Genomic DNA, 25,766 nt, shown 5'->3' with positions numbered 1-25,766 from the left:
ACATGCTCTTCCCAAAGAGCTGAGGACTCTGAATGCCAGCTGACATCCGAGAGTTTTTGTGGAAGCTCAGCTCTTCACACAAACCAGGCCTGTGCTCAATGCCTGAAGCAAACGTGTAATACAGAATCTGGGAATAATTCCTCTTTTTTTTGTTATTTCAGGCAAGACAAATAAAACCAAAATGGCCATGTAAAACAATAGCTTATGCTAGAACTTTTTTCCTTAAATGCAAAAGACCAGCATTTTATTCTGGGACATGTGGTTTGTTCCTGTTTCACCAGGGTCCTGTACAAATATGTACCAAGCTCAGCCTGGGCTCCCCCCAAACTTGTGCTGGTCCTTACTGCATACTGCAGGGCTGAGCTCTTACACTGGCTTGTGGGAGGGCCAATAATTGCATCAGATCTAATTAATTACATGTTATTGAATCTCTGAATCTATATTTCTTCATTTATGCCGGAAGGAGGCACTTGCATTTAAAACAAACAGCTGCTTTGGCTTGATTGATGAATGTTTAATTCTCAGACAGGGAACATACAAGTTGTCTCATTCTTCTTGGTCGCATTCGTATGCCTGAGAGAAAATTAAGGTTATATGTTTTCAGAAGTATCTGACTTGCTAAATGCGCTGGGACAGAGCGAACCCCCGAGAAGGTTGGAGGCTCTGCTTGGCTTGGTGAGTCAGCAAAAATGAGATCTTTTTCTTAAATGTTCATGGAGGGGCTTTTACTTCTCCCTTGGTCACAGGACTGATCCTGCTTCTGCTCTTCCTTCCACTTGTTTTGGCTGAGTTTTAAAGGACAAAGTCAACTTGAAAGCTTGCTACTTCGAAAAAAAATTTCCTGAATAATGTCAGTTTTAAACAGTGCTAATAGCACTCAAAAACCTGCTTGTATACAGGTTATTTAACCTTGAATGCATCCTTTGAACTTCTCTGCTTGTTTGCCTTCTGATAAAATGGCAGAAGCCTACCGTGTAGGCATTTGGTGTGATTAAAAGCTCGTTAGGGCAGTTTTGGCAGAGGGGGTTGGGAAATGCCGCTCAGGCAGCATTGGACATACCATGAATGTTTTGTCAATGTCTTTAGGTGATCAGGAGGAGGGAGAAGTGATAAACACCTTTGCTTTCCATTCAGTCATCTTTGCCCTTGAAGAAACCCAGCCAAGAATCGCCCCAACTAAGAAACTGCAGATACAAAATCAAGTAGGAGACTTGGTTGCATTTCTCGGACAACTATTTTATCCTTTTCCCATTTAAACCAAGAAATTTCTTGTTTATGTCCTTTAGAACATAAAGCTGTAATAGCTCCAATACCTTGTGACAGCATATTACAGTGCACAGTCTTGCAGATTTCAGCACACTGGGTGATTGTAGGCTCTAAAGAGATTTTTGGTAGCCAATATGGTATTTTTTTTCACCAGACAGGTTCTACTGTCCATTTCAATTGAGTTTTAAACATCTCAAGTACTTTCATTTCTTCCCTTCAAAGACAAAATGGACCAGTCTCAGAGGTACAAACACAATAGGAATGAGCTATCTTTCTGAAGTTTTTTTGGCCACTCTTGGAATATGCAATAACAGCTTTTTTACCGTTTCAAAATGATACCAATATCCAAATTGAACCACTGTTGTTTCCAAGGTCTCCACTGTTAAAAGAGGCAAAGGAAGAAAGCTTTTGAACCTTGATAAATTTTAGGTACGTGTTAATTTTGCATTTCAAACCCACAGGCTGTGTTTAAGGATGACGTGTAACCTTCATCATTTAAAATTGAATGTCCTCCCAGCTTCCACAGCAGAAGAAATGGAGAACAACTAAAATTCACCAGCCTGGATTAGCCTGGAAGCTGTTGGAGAGCCACGTGGAAAATGAAAGGTCACATTTAAGGTGGAAATAGCAGCTGAAAAATACCAATGTGGAAAGAAACACAAATTACTGTGGCCAGAAGCTCAAGGAAGAGTTTTGGCCCATTTTGCTTTGCAAAATAACTGTGGTGCTACACAGGATATACATGAACAGATGTGCTTCAAGAACTGTTGACCTACAGCCAAGTCCTGCTTTTGGATACGTACACAAGACTCCCAGCTCAGCCCATGGGACTTAGCCATGTGTGTCTGAGCATCGAGGTATCCTCCAGGCATACAGTGTTAAAGCACGCTTGATCTTTGGAGGGTTTCCCTCCTGTGCTCTGGTGGGCTCGACCTCACCATGTGCATCTCTTGAGTCAAGCCACTTCCTCCGTTACTCGCTGAGGTGCTGAGATGCTGACGCAAGTGTTTGCTTAAATACCACTGCCTCCATTTTCTCTGAACTTCCAGCTGAACCTAGGTAGAAAGGTCACAAAATACTTAGTTCAGCTGGTTTATCTTGGAGGCCTGCACTGTGGAGAGCAGTGTAACAGGAAAAGGAGAGCGGGCTACCTGTGCCAAGGCTTAGGTTTATTTATTTGACCCTCAGTTTAAGGGGTTAGGGTAGGGCCTGTTTCTTGATGCTTCCAGTGATACTGTTGCTGCAGCCACAGTTTTCTATTTAATTGCAGGTGAAACAGTCCACAGAACCTAGCTGGCCTTAGTGAGTGTTTGGTTTAGATTTTTTCAGAATTTTATTTTATCTTATAAAAACAGGACATTTTGGCACTCTGAGGTAAAATAATAATAAAAAAAAAAAGGGCAGATTTTATTTTCAAAACAACTTTTTCTTAACCCTGTTAAAGGATTGGTCAGAGTATTTCAAACCCCTCCTTCATTTCAAAGTGACTTTTTCTTCTTAGGCAATGGTTTAGTATTTCAGAGTGCAAGAAGCCTGGGAGTTATCCTGAAACTACAAAGGAAATGGTCCCTCTACCAAAAGCTTTAGCTCATGAGAATACTGATAAATTTGGACTGGATATAGCTCTTGATAAATTCCCTCCCAAGGATCAAGCAAAGAAAACAGCCATAGGATGACAGGTAATAGCACCATACATCAGAAACAGCTGGTTGTCAGTGTGACTGTGTGCAGGACGGTGCTCCCACCCTCCATTCCCAGACAGTAAAAATGCTATCTGATTCATGAAAGGGTTGCAATAGTTGAGAGATGAAGTTCGCATCTGGCATACAATTACTTAGGCTTGCCAGGTCCAGGAGGTATTTCATGAGTGATGTTAGGTAGCTGGGAAAAAAACCCTCAGATAAAACATGTCATTCTTTGGGGAATGTATCCCACTGATTAATGAGGCATGCTTCAGCAATAAAAAGGAATGTTATACACACTAAACTCACCTCACCGTTAAGAAAACAATAAAGTACAGCCACAACAAAGCCCTAAAAGATAAAAAAGAAGTGGTCACAGAACTGCAGTTCCAGCTTTTGAATGGGGATGAGGCATCTCAAGGGAAATCAGACAGCTTGGCTTTGCCACTGGAACTCTGCTCTGTTGCGGAGTTAGATGTTCCACCTCTTACTTTAAAGAAATAATAGCTTGTCAGATATTACCTGGAATGATCCAAGAGCCAATTCAAAAAACAACTGAATTTCCATTGTGCCGCTGCTTGCATCGTCAGGGAAAAAAGCAAAGATGATGTAGTGGACGCCAAAGAGAGGGATGAGGAGGAGCGTTGACTTTGCAAGTCTCCTGAGAATGAAAACAGAGGGAAAGCTGGTGTAGAAGGAGCAAGAAGAGCTCGGGTGGACTTACATGGCATGTAGGGGACATACTTGTATTGGTTGAAATCACTGCTCCGTCTTTCAGGTGAGCTGAGCTTCCTCATCAAGATTCTTAAAATGTTGACAAAGAGAATGAAATTAATCTGAAAAGAAAATAAAAAAGGTAAGAATGCAAAAACAAACACAACACAAGCAGTATCCACTTATGTAACTGCCAGCTATCAGCAGAGCCAGTTTGGGGTGTTTGGGCAAAGCAGGCAGAAATAGTGTCCATGTCCACATCCCAGTCTCTGTCCCTGCCTCTCCATCCCGCCTGGCCACCCTGGGCTTGGGTGCTAGCTGCTTTCACTGCCTGTTTGCTGTAGCTTTAGTTCTGGGCATGATCAGGGCTTATTATCCAGGCAAATCACCAACGGGAAGGGAGGCCAGGTGCATTGGTAGGATCTCTTCTGGCTGTGGAGTTCAGACACAACCCACTTTGGTTGCTAGCAAAGGGGCAGCACTGGAGCTATCACTTGCTAACTGGGACTGCAAGTGCCAGTTGTTCCCTGCCAAGAGACTCAGCATGATTTGGGATCATGGAGGCAAAGTAGTTAAAAGTGGGGAGAGGAGAGAGTTGACACTGGAGTTCTTCCTTTTGCATTTTCCCCCTCTCCAAGAGTGGTTATCAGACAGAAATGCTGCTCTGCTGCTCAGTTTGGGTGAAGATGAGGCAATAGCTGTTTCTGCTCGTTTGACCCTCAGGCAAAGAGTGGGAGTTGCAGGGAAGGCACAGCCTGGGGTTGATCTTGCACAGCCCCAGACCTGCACCCCTTTTGCAACACCCTGCACCACGTCAGGCCCTTAACCCTTCCCTGTGCCTGGAAACACCATCCCAGAAGTGCATTCCTCTGTGGACATTGGAGCAGGGCTCTGGGCTATTGGGTTTCCCTAAAAGAAGCAGGTCCATTGGAGATGGGACAGACCTGGGAAGTCCCTGGGTTCCCTAAAATTATTGGATGGAAAGAGAGCAAGTGTGGCTACATGGGTGTCTAGAGAAGGCTGGAAGTTTGGGGAAGCTGGGAAAGGATGAGGAAAGCAGTAGAGCTGGGAGGAGGCAGGGGTTGGGAGCATGAAGGAAAGACCGAAGTGTTTCAGGGGTTTGGGGAGGAAAAGGAGGTTTAGGTCTGGGGATTCTGGGGTTTTTAACCCATTAGGCCAGGCACGAGCCGTGTAGGCTGAGCAAGACTTCGTAGATGAAAACCACAGGGGAAGGGAGAGCGGGGGATTCCTGCCGGGAGGAGTTGCCCGCGGGCAGCACAGGAATGAGCATGAGCCTGAGAGCACAAAGGTGTTTATTGGTGCTGTTTTTCTGCCCTTTGAACTGCTGAAGGCTGTGAGGAATACAGAGATTAGATCTGTGTTCTTAAGAACTGGCTGTTTGTTTGGTTATGGGCTTGAGTAAAGCCTCTTTTTGGGTAAAGAGGCAGTCATGTAGGCGGCTCCTGCCTTCTGTGGCTACACTAGACATGATCAGCATTCTGAGGGAAGTGAGAAGGCAATAGCAGGTGGTGGCCGCCAAAAGATAAACTAAGATTGTGCTTTTTGTCTTGCAGAATGCCTGGGTCTTGTTGACATTTCAAGTGGCTCCTAGGGTGAGGGTTGTTTCATTAAGAAAAATAAATGCCGTGGCCTCCTTAAGTTGATCCCATATCACTTGTGTGGTCTTGTGGAGTTGCAGGATTTCTCACTGGTAAACCAGAGCAGAACTTTAAGCCACCATCTCTACTACCTGGGTTTCTGAGGGTGTACAAGTGTTTCAGTTTGTGTTTTGCAAACATAATGGTTCTTACTGGCAATGCAAAAACCTCAACCTGCTCTTGGGTTCTCGCTCAGACTGTCAGGAGGTTACTTAAGAGCAACCAACAGTTCACATGTTTCTGGACTAGGGCTTCAGACAGGTCATTGCAGCGTGGTCTGACCCAGAGCATCTCCATTGGGCAGAACAGCAGCTCCAGCCCCTTAGTACCTAAGTCTCTGAAGGTGAGCACCAGCAAATATTCAACCACAGCTGCTGAGTATTATGTGTACCAAACTGGTCTTGCCATCACTACTGCCATCACTACTGGGCAGGTTTACACTGAGTTTCAATGCCTGTGCCTTAATTCACTGAGCAATGCCATTATAGTATAATTGCTGTCCACTGATATGTGGAGTGTGCAGTCTGTGAGTTGTGTTCATTGCTTAAAACAAAAGACAGTGCTCATGTAAGGCAAGTTGGTTTTGTTTTTGCTGAGAGGGACATTGACTGGGACACATAAAGGCACTTGTACGGAAATGTACAGCCACTCGTTCCTTCTCTGGAGCCTTCCTTGAAGCAGTCCAAAACAAGCTTCCACAAGCCAGCCAAGTTCATATGCAATCAACAGGATGTGGAAACCTGATCTTCTTCAGGCTCTTGCTTCTTGGGAGGACACTCTAGCTTTCCTTGTGAACTTAGCTTTGGGGCATTAGTGACTAAGTCCTGCTGAGCAGAAGCTGCTTAAGCAGTAATTTATGTGTCACACCAGTTCAGACACATGTCTAAGATCGGTTCATTAACACACTTCTAAAGCATGTCAAGTAGATGATGTCTGACTTTACAGTATTTGAAAATACAGTTTGAGTCTGCTTGTCCCAGAAAAGACTTACAAAAATAGACAAAACTATGGGGCCTCTAATGATCCACCAGGTATTGGCATTAGTGTTAATGTCCCAACACCTGTAAAAATAGAAGAGAAGGTGCAGTCAGTTATCAAAACACTGGTGTCTTTTCAAAGAGGTTTAGTCTTTTTTGCACCTCAGATAGGCCCCTATTCCCTTCTCTACAAAATTAATTTCCCGTTCTCACTTAGTGGTACAACATATCTTACAGAAAACTGTCCACCTGCACTGGACAGCAGTTTGACCTTCTTGTAAAGTACAAACACTGTTCAAAATTTTGGAAGGGAGAAAGAGAAAGGAACCAAGTTTCACCATTCAGAAAGTCAAATACAGATACTGAAAACATCATGAGCTGAATTGATACTTGAAAGCTACCTTCTACCCTTGAAAAATGCTGAAATGGAATTTGATGTATTTCCTGAGGTTGCTCAGGTACTCCCACCCACACTAGGATCCAGGCTCCAACCAGAGCGGGATGCTGGTTGATTTACTTGGCTGTCAGCAGTTAGAAATGAGCAGGATCCCATGGAACAGCCTGCTCAGAGGCTGCATGCTCTCCCTGGTTTGCCAGCTTCCTCCCCTCCATACAACTTACCCAATATTTTCATGGAGCTGCCTGGCAGTCGCCCATGCAGTCACGAACACAGCTGGGGCACCTGCAGTGGGAAAAGCTAGTTACTGCTTCAGGAGCTCATCCCAAAGGCAAAACAAACCCAATTATTCTCACTGAAGGGAGAACCAGTACCCCATCCGAGGACAATGAACCACCAGAGGAACTTCCTTTCCGAGAAGAAAGAAATAACCAGGAGAGTGTGGAGGTACAGTCCCTCCACGAGGAGCCAGCTGTAGTTAGACATGATGCAATACTGAAAGAAGACCATGGTGAGCTTGCAGCCAGCCTGAGGAAAGAGATGATAATTAGCTTTTGCCTGGGTTTGTATCTACCTTCTAACAGAGAGAGCGAGCTGTAAATTAATCTTGGCAAATAGAGATTTTATAGCAATTAGGGAACTAAATGGGTGTCCTCGAGACAAGCATTCACATGACAAGAAAGCAGGGCTGGAACTGCTAAGTGCATTAATCAACTGCCTCACTAGAAGAACTGAATGTGTCATGGGCACATGGATTCAGATTACTGTTTCAGAGGAGTTTCACTATTACTGCCTTCTTAGTATCAGTAACATTAATATCACCTTAGAGAAGCACGTAAATGTATCTATCTATCTTTTTTTCCCCAAGAAAAACAGTTGCTAAAGACAAATTAAAATGTGTTCAAAATGTTCTTTTTCAGCAACAAAAATCCAGCAAAACTGGTGGGTTAAAACAAAACAAGCTTACATTTGTTTCTCTCCCTAATTCTTGTCTTTTAGTTTAAAGCATTGACCATCATCTCCAGCGTTGCTCACCCCTCTGCACGCCCAAATTTTCAAAATATTTTGCAGCCAGTAAAAAGAAAAAGGCAAAAGCATTTCAAAATTTGGAAGGTTCCTTTCCCAGACTCTCTGAGTGCAAACCCCTATCAGGTCTCACACTGAAGTGTAAGTGTGAGACCCGATAGGGGTTTAATGTGTTCTCGGAGAAGGGGCAGAGCATACCTGTCTTCTCCCATAACCCCTCATGATGAATGTAAAGCTGGGATGGAGATTTCCTTCCCTGTTCACTAGATCCTGCTAGGATCCTGCTGGGAGACTGAGGGGTGGAGCAAGCTGGAAGGCAGAGGGTTACCGTTTGTGCCCCACAGTAATTTATGTCTTCGGAGGAAAACAAAACGGCATCCTTGATGAAGTTGGATGAGGCTCGCAAAATGAACGATGTGAAGAGATGCATGTGGATGTAGTTCCTTGTGCAGCGAAGTCTTCTGTGAAAAAAAGAGAGAGAGATCTTGTGAAGTGACATTCCTTGCCCGTGTGGGGAGCCTGTGACTGTAAACAGCAGGTTTCAATCCTTAGTACTGCTAAACTGACAAATGAAGAACAATGTTGTTCTGTCTGTGAAAGAAAGAAAGAAAGGCTAATACACCTCCCAAGAGGAATATCCTAGAGAAGACCTTAAAAAGCTGCAGTCACATCTGCTCCACTCAGGTACTAAAACAAGCTGTACCTTGCCAGAAAAATTGTGATTTCATGCCAATATGCTTGTTCTAGCCTCCCTCCCTCTTTCTGGAGCAACACAAACCCAAGGTGTTTATTCATACCTGGGTGAATTTATTTATTCTACCAGCACAGTTCACTTGTGCCTGCAATGTTTTCTGTGCTAAATCACCACATAATTTGTGTCTGGAGTCCGTGCAGCCTGAATATAAATTTTCAAAGTATTTGGGTTTCCTTCTACCCAGACATGCTGCCCTGACATTTACTGTAAGGGAAATTAATTTCACTGAATAAGCAGCACAGTACAAATTCCGGGTTACAGGGGTGCATGAAGATAAGCTGACTGTCAGATTGCTGATAGAAACCTGAAACACCTTGCCAGAAGTCAATGCAGTGACACTTAAAGCAAACTTTTAGCCACAGTCTGAAGTGGAGAAAAGAGCAGCAGGGGAAAAGACACTCTGCCCAAGGGATGCTGAAGTCATGGGAAGACCTCAGCAGGGAGCTGGTGCAAATGCCATCTGGAACATTCATCCAGCTACATTTTCAAAGAACTGGAGAGCACAATATAATGAGCAGATCTGACATTTTTTGAGAGTCAAAACTCAGAAATAAATTTTGTCACTGATTTCTGTGAAGGTTTTCAGGAATACTTCAGTTTTTAACTTGCCCTGAAAGTCAATTGAAGGATTTGTGTCAGCTGAGATGCCCAGAAGTCCTGGCCAAACACAAACCAGAGATGTTTCTCCTCACCTGAAAGAGGCCAGGACCGCTAAGGCTATCATTAGCGTCACGAGGGAGGTGCAGTATCCGACGGTGTACATGGTCTTCAAGGTCATGAAATAGGAACGCTGCAGGGAAACACATAATCACATGTTTACCTTTGTCTGTGGGGTAGAGATTAACCCATGCCAAGAGAAAGGTGTGTCCTCCTATTTAATGACTAAATTTTCTTGTAAAATCAGCTACTGAAATTTTACCCTAAGCAACCTATTCCGATCATTTGCAGGAAGCATTCATGCTGAAAACTACCGATAACAATAACCCCACCTGAGTTAGATCACAACATCATTCAGTCTCTCCTTAACATGTTCCTCCCCCAGGGCCCCAAAGCAGCAGATCTGTGGTCATGGGCACCCGGACTCACTCTTGCCTCGTTGGTCGTGTCATTGACATTGTAGCCGCAAGCAATATCAGGTCTCGGATATGGGTCTGACCAGCCCTCACTTGTACAATTTCTGTAGACAAAACCTGTGTGGTAACAATTAAAAAAAAAAAAAAAAGACAGAAGAAGGTATGACCATTTCCAATTGTATCATTGTTCTCCTCAGGGGTCAGTCACCACAATGTAGGGTTTCTTCAGGAGCCAGGAGAATACGTGCCCCCAGGCAGTGCACTCTGCATAGCTGGAGGTGAAATGCAGCTGAGCTAATTCTGTTGATACTTGCCCAGTGTACTTGTGTGGGTCATAATATTGTTTGCCCACTCAGGGATGACTGTGATGGATGTGTTTTTATTAATTGCAACATAAATAATACTGCTCAGTACATCTAGTGTTTCTTGGCCACTATTCCAAGATCAGCAAACACATGACTTGTTCACAGATTCATACTCCATGTGAACCTGATATTTTGTTGAATGGTCCCACCTCCTTACTGTGGTTTGTCATGCTCCAAAGGGACAAAGTAACTGTAGATGGTCACAGATTTTTGGTGAGATTTAAATGAAAACTAAAAGGCTTTTCCACATAGCCGATACTGGATATTTTTTTAGACTGTTGATTTCCTTGTTTACTTGGAAATTAAAGGTTAGGATGAGATTGCCCTCATTTAAGTTCAACTTCTGAAAACTGAATGCTTGAGTCCAACTGTGTTCCTCACGTCTGTCTTTGGAGAAAAATTGGCATTTGGAGAATCCAAACTCATTTTTCGGGCAGATATTTGCAGAGGGCAGTTTGTCTGACCCACTTCTGCTGACTTTTAGTTTCCTAAAGCAGAGTGAGATGGATCTCCAGCAAGCTGAATATGATTGAATAGGATAGTTTCAAACTCATCCATGTGAATGGTTGGCGCTAAAGTGGAAGTGGGAAGTCCTGCCCTACACACCTGACGATCTCATTGGAAGAAAATTACCCTAGCAGGCATGAAGGTTATGTGCTGAGGAGAAGAGAAACTATTCCAGAGAAGTAAAACCACTGCCCACTGTCCTAATCACATCTATCTGTCAGGTAAGAGCCGTTGTTAAGAAGCATGGAATGAAATCCTGGCTTTTTTACAGTGATTGCAATGCTAGCAGGGTCTGAGAAGGGACATGAAATCAGCAGCCCTTCTTAGTACAAGCCTTGCCAGAAGGCACAATAAAAGTTTGGGTTTTGCCCACACATTTAGACATGAGGACTCCAGGGCATCTAGCTCTTGCAAAACATCTCCAGTGTTGAGGGAACAGAGGGAGATGTATATGCAGCAGTGTTTGGCAATGGTTTATGCTCTTTGGAGCCCTGCTGAGATTGTCAGCTCAGAGTGAGGGCTCCTGCTACCTCTGGGCTAATGCTGGTGACCTGACAGCATCTCTGCACTTGATTTGAACTCACCTCTGTAAACCTGTAGGGCACAGCAAACATGCTGAGAACTCTGAGTGGGAAGAGCTCTGGGTGTGTCTGTATCAGACTATTGTTCTGATGCTGTTTTGAACATCTTGTTCCAGCTTAGCATCTTTGAAAGGGCCAGGTTTGCTTTATAAGGCAGGTTTTCTATGCCTGCTACAATGCAATAATAACAGGAAAGAAACATCTCTCCCAAACAGTCCTCCCCAGCCTGCCTTGGCACTCAACAAGGGAGTGATGTGGTGACAGATTCTCCACTTCAGCATCAACTACTAAGACACAGCATACTTAACCCCAAGCAGAGCATTGTGCTTGCAAACACACCTGTAACTGGTTTTTGCCTGAGGCTGTCCAAGCAGATCAGACAAGAAGGTGTGAAGTTTTGTGTTGGTGTTCTATTTCATTATATGCAAAGCACAGGAGATGATGCCAGGCATGTTATAGGGGTGGCAAAATTTCAGCAGTGCTCCTTGTTTATGGGTGACACACACACTGGGGAAACTGCAGCGTGCCCCACTCAGAGCAGAGTTGGGGTCTGCAGGCTGTTTAAGGATCAGTGCTTGGTGTTTACTGGTACCATGTGAGGCTTTTGAAGTTGCCTAGGCAAAGGGGAACTCAGGCTAAAGAGATGGCTGAGGAACCGGGGCCATCAGATTTGGCTTTCTCTGCCTCTGAATCCTCATGATTGTCACACCTTCCTTCCTTTCTTGCCTGAGACACAATGTGCAGGTCTGGATGTGAACTTCAGTTGTGTTAATCGGTTCCAGATAATTTTGTTTCTTTGGTCTATTAGGTGGGAAGGGACCAGACAGTTTGGGCTGCAAATGCAAGTCTAGATGTCAGAACAAAACTCAACAGCACAGAGAGCAGGGTTTGGACAGAGCTCAGAGCCATCTACATGGCTTAACCTATGGGCCTTTGGCATTTGTGGCTGCCCATGTGCTTTGTAAGTGGTCAGGAGAGAAAACTTTTGCTTTTCTTTTGAAGTAAGCAGATTCTTTTTCAAAATGGCTTCAAACAGAGCAATGACTGTAGCAGTAATTAAACTCAGGACTCGCAAGCCAACCACAGTATTAAGTCAACAAAGAATGTGGCCATGAGAACGAGGATAAATTATTGCTGATTTTGACCCAAAATTCCAGATGCAGAGTCAGAAATAAGATGCAAATGTCAATGGACCACATATTGGGGTTCTATTTTGAACACTGTCACTCTGTTGTTTATCAGAAGTGGTTCAGCTCTCAGCTTCTCGTTAAGGAGGGCAACTAAAGTGTAAGGTGTTAGACTATCTCCAAGATAACGCAGTGAACATATGAGATGTAATTACAACCTTTGGATGTACAAACTCCTGCTTTCCTCCCTGGTAGGAAGGCCAGAAGCAGGGAGCAGTTCCCTCTAGTGGCCGTACCAGCAGGGATTTCGTTTAAGGGCCGCTATCCCTACACTAAAGATTTGTGAGCGAATGTCAGATGGATGATTTCTTCAGCGATCTGTGCCTTTGTGTAGTTTATTCTTTGTCTTTAAACCAAATTATAGAGCTCAATGGGCAGATACTGTTCGTGTGTACAGAAAGCAGCACGGTATTTATTTTAATCTGAGTGGCTCACGTCTGATTTTATTTAAAGAGCACTAAGTGCTTCTCTTCTGAATTATCTAATCTTTATTAGACAATCTAATACTTTGTCTCCTGTTCCTCCCTTCATAAAATGAATTTGTCTGCTTTTCTGTAAGTACTGGACCTCACTAATCCATGCCCTATAACTGAAGAATGCAAAACTCTCTTCTGATTGGAATCATTAACTCACTAAAGAGAAAGGTAAGCACATTTCTTGGGCATTACTTGAAAACTAGAAATGAACAGAAAGCAGGCTTACTTAATAGCTCATTATTACTGTAGCCTACAGGGAATAAATTTCATTTCGTTTCTAGCTTAAGTCCCAGGAAAAGGACAAGCATTGCTTGAGCTCATCTCGGTTTGACTTGAGTGTTTTGGTGAGCCATGAAACCTGAGTTTCCATGAGTTTGTGCCACTTGTGTGGAGCCTGTCAGAGCCAAAGGATAAACTCGCAGTGCAGATTTCCTCTTGATGAGGGCAAAAAAGGGATCTTTTCTGCCTATTTGGCTGGATGTTTTGCCAAAACTTGTGTGAACTTAATGCTGTGTGAAGTTTTGTCCCCATCAAGCTCAGCTGAGATCATCCATTGGCTCCAAGAGTTATTAAAAGGGGAAAGCAGAAATAAACACAGAATCTAAGTGGAGAAAACCCTTTCCCTTGAGAAACCATGCTAAAAAAGCCTGCTTTTCAGGATAGCATTTACTTCCTGTACTTTTTTCCACCTGGTGAAGAAAAATAAACACTTAAAACATCTTGCTACTATAATTCCAGGCTTTTCCATATTTAACTTAGTGTTGGAAACTGTTGCCGGACACAGAGATTTCTGTGAACATTTTTTCCTGCACTCTGTAGGCCTTGCTTGCCATGGAAGTGGCAAGCGTGTATTGTTTATACTTATAGACTGTGTGAAAATATGTGATGCTTATACTTGTTAGCTGTGTGTCTAATTATAAGGTTTGAGAACATAATATGTTTATAGAAAGAAAACCTTGAGAAACTGAAGATAATGAAACACCTGCAAATTTAGTAAAACTCTAAAAGCAGATTAATTAGAAAGAGGTTTCTATGCCAAGGATGATTTCAGATCGCGTGGACAGAACATCAGGTCCAATGAACTGGGAACATGAGACGCGTGCACAGACTGAGCTATCCAATCATCTTATTATAAGCATGTGCCCTAAACAAACTAAACTGTATAAAAGTTAACTGATTTAAATAATAAATTGACATATTGCCGACCATAATGGCCTGTGAGCATTATGTTCATGCCTCCCCATCGATAAATGGCGCCCGAACAGGGACTTCCTCTTCGTCGAGTTCTGAGGGACGTAAGGCGAATAGAAGGACGTGGGAGAAGCAGCCGTTTACAGGTGGCGTGACCCCCGGCGCTACTAACAAAGCCATGCGCATGGTGAAAAAGAAATCTTGCCCTGATCAGGTGAGTCGGCTGAAGAAAGGAGAATCGGGGTCTGCAGAAAGAGGCAGTGCAAACGCTCCTTTATTTTATTCTCTCTGAGAGAGATTCTAATTATGATGAAAAAGCTCTTAAGGAGTTACTAATCCCCAGAGTTAAAGCTGCCTTTGAGGTATCCATTTGGGATGCTATTAAGGAACTGTTAGGGGAAAAAATCACAAAAAGACTTGACGAAGCAGCTCGTTATTTTACATTGTGGCAGCTGCTGACTGAAACAGAGCAATTTCTAAGGACTGAGAGGCAAGATACAGCTTTAGCCTATGCTGCGTTAGCAAGCAGCGAAACTGAAAGCAAAAAAAGCGAGTCATTCTATCAACTTTTATTCATTATGTTAACGACCGTGCTGCCGGCGAGTTTCGAAGTGCAGGCTTCTGCCCGACCGTCAGCCAGCGGCCCCAGCAGCAGTTCATCCTTAGCCCCGGAGAATTCCAAAGTGCAGGACATTAGGGAGGCTACTGCCAGCTGCGCCTTCCCTCACGGCGAGCTCTCCACCACCCCGCCCGCCGCCCCTTTTCCCGCCGCTGCTGCTAAAGTTGCTGCCGCTCCGCCGCCTAAAGCCGCGCCCGACGCCGCTCGCCCGTCTACGAACACGCTCGCCGCCGCCGCGACCACCGTCGCAGCCTGATCGACATCATCACCACGTGACGCCGACCCCGAGCCGCCGAGAACAACCATCGCCCCCCCCCCCCGCCGACCCGGCAAGAGACAGTCTCGGTGAGAAGGAACGGGGAGGGGGGAAGGAACCACGAACCAGCCCGCTCCCGTGCAGCCCTGTCTGTCGCTGCTGCCGTCAGCCCCCCCCCTCCGTTCCCGATTCGACATCGAACTACGAGAACAGACAGAGAGACTCAAAGACCAGAGTGCAGCTGCAAGAAAAGTTTTGCAGACATCTGTGGCAGAACAGAAGTTAAAGCGAGAAAAGCCCTCTTGCCAGCTCCCTGTACCCCCATGCAGGCAGGTTCCCCCAAGCCCTTTTCTGTCGCTTCCACCACCTCCTCAAGCTCTATTTTAGGGAGGGGGGAGGAGGGTGGGACCGTGTTGGTAAGATCTGTAAGTCTGCTGTTTGAAAGATCAGGGGCTGGTGAAAGTGAAAAGTCTGGAGTAGAGATGGAAAGAGATTCTGTGAGATGCTATAATAAAAAGTTTAGTTGTTACTTCCTAACACATTCCCAGTTATAACAGATGCAGGAGACAATAGAAGTTATTAAGCATTAAATTAGAAGATGCTAAAAGAAGCTAAATCTATAATTATTCAGTATGGGTTAAGATGAAGTTATACTACATTTGTGTTACAGCATTTTAAGAATAAGTATTATCTTCAATAATAATGACCTTTCTTTTTTTTTCTCTTAACTCTTCAAACTTTATCTGAGATTCTAGTAGCAAGAATGCTTATATAAACTAGAAACACTGAAGTCTGTAAGAGTCTGTACTGTTCCTTGCACTGCAGTATTTTAGATTTTTTTAGTTTGTAATGATCTTTAACTATTTGAGAAAACTTTGAAGTTCTTAGACCCTTAGAAGAAATATTAGAGCTTAGTTTTTATGCTCCTTGTCAATTGGCTAGCTTCCATCTTTTACTACAGTACGACAGGAGCTAACAAAACCATTTGGGAAATTTATCGGTTGCATCATGTAATTAATACCCATCCTGACCCAGATGAGAATATGAAAGTAGAATTTTTGAACATGTTAACCTATAATTTTATCAGAATTTTTAGAAGATATAGATAGTATTAGCATACTCTGTTATGAAATAGAACTGTTATAGATTTTTGTTATTAGCACAAAGGTATTAAGTAATTCTTAACACACTTTTGCAAAGCGAAAAGGGGGAAAGAAGGATATCAGTTCTCCTCTACTGACCTGCAAAAGTGTTTTATGTGTTGAAGTTTTTGCACACAGGTGTTATCTGCATGATGGATGAAGCCTTGGTAAGAAGCTGGTTCTTTAGAACAAGGTTGATGTTGCTTCTGCAGGTGACTGTGACACCAGAAGTTGTTGTAGCTAACAGTCTCTTCAATATTATTGAAGTACAATTTTTCAATACTTTTAAGGCATATAATTTTAGAAGTTAAGAGGTATATAAGAAGTTAAGAGGTATATAAATTATAGAGAGTAAGAATTTAAGTATAATGTATTGTATGACCTTTGGATTACTCACTAGGTATTGGTAAAAGAAAGTTTATCTATCTGGTTAATTTTATCTGTTTGGTTGAGAAACTTTGACATTATAAGGTACTAGAGAATAATTATGGTTTTTTAGTTCATAAAACACAGTGACATGAAATTCAAAAGTATGTTTGTGTGAAATGTGTTTGGATGATGGTGGCCACCGTGTGAAAGTGAATGAATGAAAGCGTATGCAAGTATGTGTGTGAATATATGAACAAAGACACAAACAGCTTTGACACAAACACCTTAAATAAAAACAGAAGACACATAACCCTAAGTTGAGTGGAGTTCCATTTGCAGAAGTGTTTTTAGATTGAATAAAAGCTTTCAAGAATAAGTCCTATATTTAGAAACATCTTTAAGCACAGAGTTAAGAGCACAAACATTGAGATCAACAGGTTGTTAAGTTTGTTAATGGTAGTGGTATTATTATATGTAATTGTGTTTGGTAATATGTTATAGGTATGATGAAGAATGTTGCAGGAATGCAGTAAAAAACTGTTCAAAGCAGAACTGGGGAATTGTTGCCGGACACAGAGATTTCTGTGAACATTTTTTCCTGCACTCTGTAGGCCTTGCTTGCCATGGAAGTGGCAAGCGTGTATTGTTTATACTTATAGACTGTGTGAAAATATGTGATGCTTATACTTGTTAGCTGTGTGTCTAATTATAAGGTTTGAGAACATAATATGTTTATAGAAAGAAAACCTTGAGAAACTGAAGATAATGAAACACCTGCAAATTTAGTAAAACTCTAAAAGCAGATTAATTAGAAAGAGGTTTCTATGCCAAGGATGATTTCAGATCGCGTGGACAGAACATCAGGTCCAATGAACTGGGAACATGAGACGCGTGCACAGACTGAGCTATCCAATCATCTTATTATAAGCATGTGCCCTAAACAAACTAAACTGTATAAAAGTTAACTGATTTAAATAATAAATTGACATATTGCCGACCATAATGGCCTGTGAGCATTATGTTCATGCCTCCCCATCGATAGGAAACTGAGCTGCTAACTGGCCATTGTTCTTTGAAAGAAGCAGGGACAAAATTTCACTTCAAGTTCAGACCTGACAGTGGCATCTTTGTAAATAAATAAAAAATAAAGTGTTTCATAAATAACGGTTTAATAAAAAACACCTGGGCAGGAAAAACATAATTTTAGTGTTACCTTTTTTCCCAGTCAGCATCTGGAAGAATTCAGGGCAGTGAGCATTGACAGTCTGTCCCACAGTGGATGAAGGCCAGCAACTCATGTTATCCCACATTCCAGCACACCTGCCTGGGGGGGGCAACAGTGAAATACCATCAGCATCTCCCAGTGATGTGACACCGTGAAACTCCTTCCAACAACAAAACACTGTGAAACATCTCCAAGCAATGCAACACCACGCAACATCTCCCCACGACCAAGGCAGCTACAGGAACAAAGGTGCTCAGAACTCTGAAAAGCAAGCTGGGTGAGACAGAGCAAGTCCTGCTGAGACCTGTTGAGACCTGGATACGACAGAATAGGTCCTGCTTGCTTCAAACCAGCCCCAGCAACCTTCAGACCTGTCCCTTTCTGGTCCTTGACTCCACTGGTCTTTCCTAGACACACAAAGAGCAACTTGAGTCATTATGAACTTCACATCAGGCCCTTGACTACCCATCTCTTTTCTGGAAACTATTGAGTGGCCCTGGGAAGATGAAGGAAACCACATGTGAATTTTTTAGCTTGCTTTCAGTCTTTCTAAAGCTTCCACTTTGAGTCACCCTAATGGCTTCCTTACATAATACTTTTGTAAACAGGAAAAAATACAATTTGATGACCCTGCTTGAGCAGGGAGGTTGAACCAGATGACCCACTGTAGTCACTTCCATCCATACCCACTCTGTGATTCTGTGATTCTGTGATTCTGTGATTCTGTGATTCTGTGACTAGGAGTTTAGACAGCTTCAGAATTATACTGGGGAAAGGAAAGTGAGGAACAACATCAATGTCATTCTTTTATCACCGTAAATACTCCTCTCTTTCATTTATGCCAAGGCTGTGCTGATGTGAATAATGCCAACAGACCGCTTGCTGGGCTTGGCTGCCTAGATTCACCCTGTTTTCCCCAGTTAGGTGCAAGGGCTGCTTATTTTAAGGATGGGTTTGTCATGGTCCACTCCCAGAGTCAGGGTGAGAAGGAGAATTTTCCAGTTGCACCCTTGGCCTGGCTGTGTTGCCTTCTGGCAGGGCTGGTAGAGATGCACCAGGGAGCTGATCCAATGGTCAGTGGAGCACAGCATGATGGGGATCTCTACTTGAACATCTTGCTTAGGTGCTGGCATCTGGCATGGATGAATTTTGTCCTGCAGTGCAGAGTGTTAGTAGAGAAGACCTACACTTCATGCTCTTTGTACTACAGAGAAACTGCAATCCTGCCATTTGTTATTTTGCTCTTTTCCAGATATAGACTGAAATCATTCAGGTTCATTCCCTTTTGCCTCCACTCTCCATCCTTGGTTTTAGCACAGCTTTCATTGTGGGTTTTGTAAGAAGATAGGGGAAGAAAAAGGCCACTGGAGCACGCCAGCACCACCGTATTCCTGGTGTACCCAGACGTGCTGTCTGCCCTGCACGCTCCCTGAAAGTTGAGGGGAGAAAGTGCTGACCAAGCACCTCCTCAAACACTTCATGTTTTATAAGCCCAGCCTCCCATTAGCCTGACAAAAATATTTACATTTCTAGAAATGCATTGATTTCCTCCAGCATGACAGTGCCTGAAAACAAAGAGTTGTTCACCTCAGCTCTAGTGTCCTCCCTGTGCCAATGTTTGTAGGACTTGGTAACCATTTACTTCAAAGCAACAGTTTAATGGCAAACAAAACATCACCTTGGGTGATATTTATGCCTTGACATGGTGCATTGTTTGGGTTATCAAACCTTTGCCAATGCCACTGGCATAAAGCCCCCAAATCAGACTCAGTGCACAGGAAAACCTGGCAAAACTACAATGTTGGGGTGGTTTCCATCCAGGAGGAGAAAACAAACCCCGGAGGAGCCATTCCTCCTGTGGTGGGCTTCTTGCCATTCCTCGTGGACCCATCCCTACCTAGCTAAAGAGCCTTGGGGTGGAGGCAAAGCACAGCAACACCTCCCTGACATCCCTGTGCTCTTTGGGATCTACCAAAGTAGCAAACAGAGTATTCCCCGAGCAGCAATACATGGTGTCACCATGATGAGAGGTCCCGGATCTCCAGTGGCTTCCCTGCCGTGCTCCCAAAAGAATTATCCTGTCTTCACTCATGCACAAAAAAGAGCATAACTGTGACTTGAGTTACTTTAATGTTACACTACGCCCTTTACCAGGCTAATGGTATCACAAGGGCAGAGTTCCTTTTCCCTTATACTGCAGCAGGATAAGAAACACTTAATGCTCAGGTACTTTGTGCCTGATTCACCAGCAATGAACCCTGTGTGTTTGTGCCATCTTCACAGGGATGTGAGCACTGCAGCAGAGACGTGGGTGGGAGCATGGTGGGAACTTGTCCCCTGCTTGCACCATTCAAAGATTCTGGGGCAGGCGCAGGACAGATGGGGTATGGAAGGTGACCCACACCCTGCAAAGCCACCTTTCTCCCTCCCTGCATGACCCACCAAGGGCGTGCACTGAATCCCAGAGTTTTGTTTCTCTCTTCTTCAAACTGAAGTCCCTGTGTGGGATTTTTTGCACATGGACTTCAGACATGCAGATACTTAAAGGCTGGAGGTATTTTCAGATGTGTTATTACACAGAATAAAAGTATTACACCCTAATTTATCCAAGTAAAAAACCCGTCTTAGGGTTCAGTAGAATTTTAGGTAGAAGTATCCTGTTAAAAAATTTCTAGTAATGAGAGGCCTCAGGAAAATTTTAAGATGTGGATCCAACTTAAAACTGGATTAAGTCTCTGCTGGGGAGATAGTATTTGACCGAGATAAAATAAGACCATCTGTAAAATGGGACTGCCTCCTAATGCTAGTGCTGGTCCATACCTGCACAGTCCTGTGAAGTTTAACTTGTCTGCATCTATGGAGCTCTGGTGCAAAGGAAACAGTGGAGCCATGTCAGAGGACCAAAGCAGAGAAATAGATAGGTTGACAAACCACCTTCCTCTTTGCTGAAGGAAACAAATAATACTGATTTATTCATATCATCAAACTTCTTATAGGCAATGAGACAGGTCTGTCTTGTGGAGTATCTGCCATAGGGTACCCTATCACTGCTACAGGGGTGCAATGCCCTGAAGCTGTGCTCACACTCATCAGTCTACAAGGCTCACAGGGACAAAACAAGATCAGAGAAAAATGCTGAGCATCCTAAGAAACCAGGTGATACATCTTCCCTCTGAGTCCTGCCTTTGGGCCAGGTCACAGTGAAACGGTTCTGTGTCTCCAACACTCTCTCCTAGAGAGGAAGGCTTTGAAACTAAGAAAAAACCTCAACTCTAGCTTATCTCTGGCCAGGACACCCTGCACACAGCATGTCTCATGGGAGCTCCTTCACTTTTCACGCTGGTGAGGACCTTGCCATGTTATGGTCTGCAGAAGTCCATGAAGTAGTTCAGTTTGTGAGATGCTGTGAATGACACAACCCCATCCTCAGTGCTGATGGCTGGTAATGTACAAAAAATACATACAATGCACCCTGTGAGATGCTGACCCAGCTGCTGCCTGGGGCAACTGACACTCAGTTCATAGTCAAGCTTTAATAATCACTTACAGTTATTTCTCTGAGACCCCTTGCACATGAACACACTTGCTCAGCCGTGAAAGGAAAGCTGTCTACATGATGAGGACTCAGTACCACGAAACCTTCCCAGGCCAAAATACTCCTTTATATGATGACAAATCCTCACTGAAGTGCAAGAACTCTGTTATGTGGCAGTAAGTTAGAGTAAGGAGGAAGCAATGAGGACCTTCAGGACATGTGATTTAAATGCTGGCTGCTGGTCTTCATTGATTTTTAAGGCAAATACAGTTAAGTAAATTTGTGCTTACTGGGGTGACTTTGTAAATTATCCTTGTCCAAGATGTGATGATTGCAATTTGCAAGACCTGGTTGCTGGTGTGTTCCCTAGTTGTGAAGACTACAGTTGAGCAACTGGATTAGAAGGTTCCTACAACTCTTGCTGTCACAGTAAGGAGTCAAAATCCCACTCTCAAAGGCTTATAACAGATCTTACGTGTTTTTCTGCTCCTAAATGAGAGATGCACACAAAGTGCATGCCTCCTGTGGGGAGGGATGTGAAGGTATCTGAGTTCAAGGCCACCCAGCTCATCTGAGAGCATTCGTTCAGCTTTTACCTGAGCTCAGGAGCAGATCATTTTCAGTCGTTCTGTTCTGTGCCTCCAGGGAGAGAGTCTCAGCACACTTTTCTTCCTCCCTTTTCAGGACGCTCAGGAGGTCACAGACAGGTGGAACAGCTTTGATCTACAAATTTTAAAAGCAGTGTAATCACTTTTCCTCTTACAACTTCTATCATCTCAATAGAATTTTCCCTTTTTATGCTCACATTCCCCATGCAAATTTATCAACTGATTGAGGGCAAGATTTCCTTGAAATAGAGACAATTTCCTTGAAATACAGTCAATTTTCATAATTCAGTCTGCATTTTTATAGTAGCAGCAGGCAAGCACAAACTGAGTTTATGTCTTCTCTCTTTTCATGACATTACTGATATCTAGAAAAATGTGTTATTCTGTTAAACTAAGTACATGGGCAGGATGCTCTTCCCAAAGACTGCAGGAACATCCAGGACACTGCTGGAGTCTCTTAGAGTAACAGAGAATTAATTACTCACCCCTGACAATTCAAACCATAGATCTGAGAGGTTATTTTCCTGGGCACAAGTGAGGGCAAATATGCCCACTTGTTGCAGACCACCCGAGCTTGTTTTACTGCTACTGACCAGTTGCATCGGAAAGCAGAATCTCACACAGATTTTCATGAGAACTTAGATGGTAATTTGTCCTGAGGTCATTTTCTCACCTTCCCATCCTCCTTTCTCATAAAATAATGTTAGTGTCACTCAATCCTTATGTAACAATTAAATGTGTGTTTATGTTTCATGTAGCTGGACCAAAATAAGTGAATATCAAACAACTACAGATCATTAAAATTATATATATTGAAAATCATTGCAAAATTATTTGCAGGACAAGGTCCCAGTATCATGCAGAAAAAAAGTTCTTTTACCATTTCTATTATTTTATCAGTTTCTATTCTTTTTGACAACAAAACCACAGAATATAAGTGGATTTTCATTATGACAAATTAGATAATTCCTCCCTCATGAATAAACCCAAAAATCTTTATAAATTCCCACTATGGACCTTTTATGTACATATATAGATATATATGTGTATATATATATATATATATATGTATATATATATATATGCATACGTATATGTACACATATTGAAAAGATTAAAAGCCAGTCATCAGGATCTATTAGCTGAAAAGTATCAGATAGAACTTTTTTATATCCTTTTTTTAGGAAAAGTTAACCCGGCAGCATCATATTCCTGCTTAACCTAATCAATCTTGTAGCATTGCTGATCACTTTCAGATTAGATTTGGGATAGAGAACAATCCCTGAAAACCTTGTAATGAGAACTATTACTTTTCTACAATTAAATTTTAGCCTAACAAACATCAGAGACCATATTCCCATTATTTTGGCTAGAATTTTTCTGGGTATTGTATTTTTGAACAAAGTTTGATCGTTTCAGCAATGTATCATACCTCATCTAATTGGTCTGGTGTGTTTAAATTCAGCATCCCTCTCCCTTGTCTTAGTGTGTCATGAAATAAATAAACTAGAAACCACTTGGTTTTGCACAATGTAATGAATTTTCTGGAATCACACATACAAAGAATTCAGATGAAATAAATTATCCTCTGATGCCAGGATTTAGATGCCTTTTTAATCCATGTAATCTTTGGAAAAAAATAAATTTTAAAATCCACCTAATCTTTGAAATGTCTGACTGGACTAATATGTCTAAAGAAATGTATTTGCTTTTAATACTTTCATTTGTTAGCTGAAGGTTGAATTTGATAATTTCTAAATATTGTCAGATCTTTTTTTAAAATGTGCATTATTTATCACCCTCTATTTTTATTTATTTGCTTCCCAGTAGTAAAGCAGTTTAGTACATTTTCAGACTTCACGAGTACAAGTATGACAGCTAAGTCCTATAACATACTCTACTGCCCAAAGTTGCCTTGAAAATATGTTAAAAAACAATATTAGTGCTGAGCATTCGAAGTGGCCAACACAATTTTTCTGGGTTGCATCTGGCTTGTTAAGATGATACTGAACATATGTAAAAATAAATGCTAGGAGTCATGTTAACGATCTCAGAAACAGGAGAACACTTCATCTTAAATAAGCTTCTACATTGCGTGGGCACTGTTTTCTTTTAAGAAATGTAGGTCCTAAGAAAGCTTTTGTTCCAGAAAGATTTAAAGTCTGTGTTATTTCTTTATGGCTAGAACGAGGCCACACGCTTTTAGCACACTCAGCTGTGAAGACCACCCTGATGATCTGATACAGCATTACTTTCTCACATAAAATGTGTTGTTCAAGCAGGAATATGGCGTAGTTAATGCCTTACAATTACTGTTTTACCCCACAAAGTGGTATCCACCCTGTCCTGATCAGCTAGGTACCACTGCCTGGCAATAGATGTGTAGGTAACAGGATTTTAAGCCCTGGGAAAGCAGAGAAGCCTTTAGGTGCTGTTTTAAAACCCTTGCTTTCCATAAACATTGTCCCTCAGCCAGTCTTTGCCAACACTGGCATCCAACCAGGCAGGCTGGGTGCGAGTGTGCGGATGTTTGCTGAGCGATGTGAAACCCCACTCTGCTGCCAGCTGTGCTCAGTCTCACTCGTGTTTACTATTCACAAGTGGCAGCAAAAAGCCTCCCCCGCAGCTGGAAATCGAGGAGGAAACATGCTGTTTCTATGTCTCTTCCTAAACAGTTCCCTGAAGCAGTTCTGATGTCCTTAACGCTTTACCAGCTACTAAATTAACTCTATCCCAGCAAGGCAGGGGACAAGACATCCTCATATTATGTTTAAAGAGAAGGTACCAAACCCATTCCAAACAGAAATAGCTGTGATAACTCAATGTCCAGAACAGGTAAAAAGCTGCAGTTTGTAATATTGATAGCAACAGCCAACTACAGGTTTTAAACTGTGAAATGAATGGATCTAAACACTACTTATTATTTATATTTGCAGCCACAAATTTCACGGCCATTTCATTTGAGAGTAAGTAGGTTTCGTTTAATGAGAGGATTTAAAGAACAAAAGATGCCTGACAGAATCAAAGTAGGTGTTTTGAAAACTAGAAAAAGAACAAACAGAAGGAGGTGCTCTTGGTGACACCCTGAGCAATGACATCTATTTACAGAGTCCTTTAGGTAGAACTAAGAATAAGAAACCCAAATTACAAGAAAACCATCACAGTCACTATTTTTATTGTAGAAGATGATCAAAAGGCAAAAAGTTTGCAGACTGCATTCACTCTCCAATTAAAATATCTAGGCAGAGCTCAGGTTTTCTCAGAGTTGGAATCAAATCCCCTACTGGGACAAATAAATTGATCTTTCCATTAGTTGCAATGAAACAGTGATTTGATCCTTCCCTAACTTGTCACATCCAAGCTGGACATATTTCATCCTTTGTTTTATATGCCTTCAAAATCTGAATGAGCTGAGCAGCACCTGGAAATCACAGCCCAGGCTCTGCTGTCCTTCGTGACCAATCTGAGAGCCCAGAGATCAGCAGTGACAATCTACCACAAATCATAAACCTAAAAGAAAGAAACTGAACTTTGTGGGTTAAACATTCCCCCATTCTGAGTCCATGAAGGCACTGCTAGAGGTGGGCATTGCCCCTTAGGGGTTTGATTGCTGGTGTGAATCAGTAAAGCTTCCCTAAATGTTGTCAAATCTTTTTTCCTTCCTCACAGAATCTGCTATGTTTACCAAAGCAGGTTAGTAACACTGTTGTCTTTATACAGGTGGGGAAAACTGAGGCATCCAGCACCTAGTTATCTGTGCACTGTCAGTTAGTGCAGGAAGCAGCAGAAATAAGAATAAAATTTAAAAAATCCCAGGTTCTACACAGATCTTTTTAAACAGACACACCACAACTTCATGGAACAGAGGTTCAATTACTCATACAACATGTGATTCCATGCAAATGCAAATAAATAGCTCTGAACACCTACCGGGACAGTTGAAATCCAGAAGATTATCACCCAGATTGTCCACATAGTCAATGACAGTCTGTTTTCTTCATACCTTGTGCATCAGAGGTCACCAGGATGTTTTTATACTCTCCAGTGTGGCTCCTAGCTCTTTTCACTTCGTCCTTTTCCCTCCTTGCTTTTTTTCCTTCCCAGCTTTGACCATCCTTAGCCAATGTTTCTCTCCAGCTGCTGAGCTCTAGAGAGCAT

The 25,766-nt window shown here is 42.6% G+C and overlaps 1 protein-coding gene across 1 annotated transcript; it reads right to left on the bottom strand.

Annotated features, from left to right (window-relative positions):
• Positions 1–493: 493 nt before the first annotated feature.
• On the bottom strand, positions 494–25,766 carry SCTR (secretin receptor). Its single transcript, XM_064661498.1, is given in 15 exon segments — positions 494–2,321; positions 3,258–3,299; positions 3,471–3,609; positions 3,693–3,784; positions 6,312–6,381; positions 6,919–6,979; positions 7,069–7,222; positions 8,049–8,181; positions 9,167–9,264; positions 9,561–9,664; positions 17,454–17,564; positions 21,597–21,723; positions 25,539–25,640; positions 25,643–25,702; positions 25,704–25,766. Coding segments are annotated over 15 exon segments (1,533 nt in total). The 3' UTR covers positions 494–2,144.

This window comes from Pseudopipra pipra, chromosome 7 (assembly GCF_036250125.1).
Source record: "Pseudopipra pipra isolate bDixPip1 chromosome 7, bDixPip1.hap1, whole genome shotgun sequence".
Taxonomy (NCBI): Eukaryota; Metazoa; Chordata; class Aves; order Passeriformes; family Pipridae; genus Pseudopipra; species Pseudopipra pipra.
This window is presented reverse-complemented; position numbering and strand designations above follow the sequence as displayed.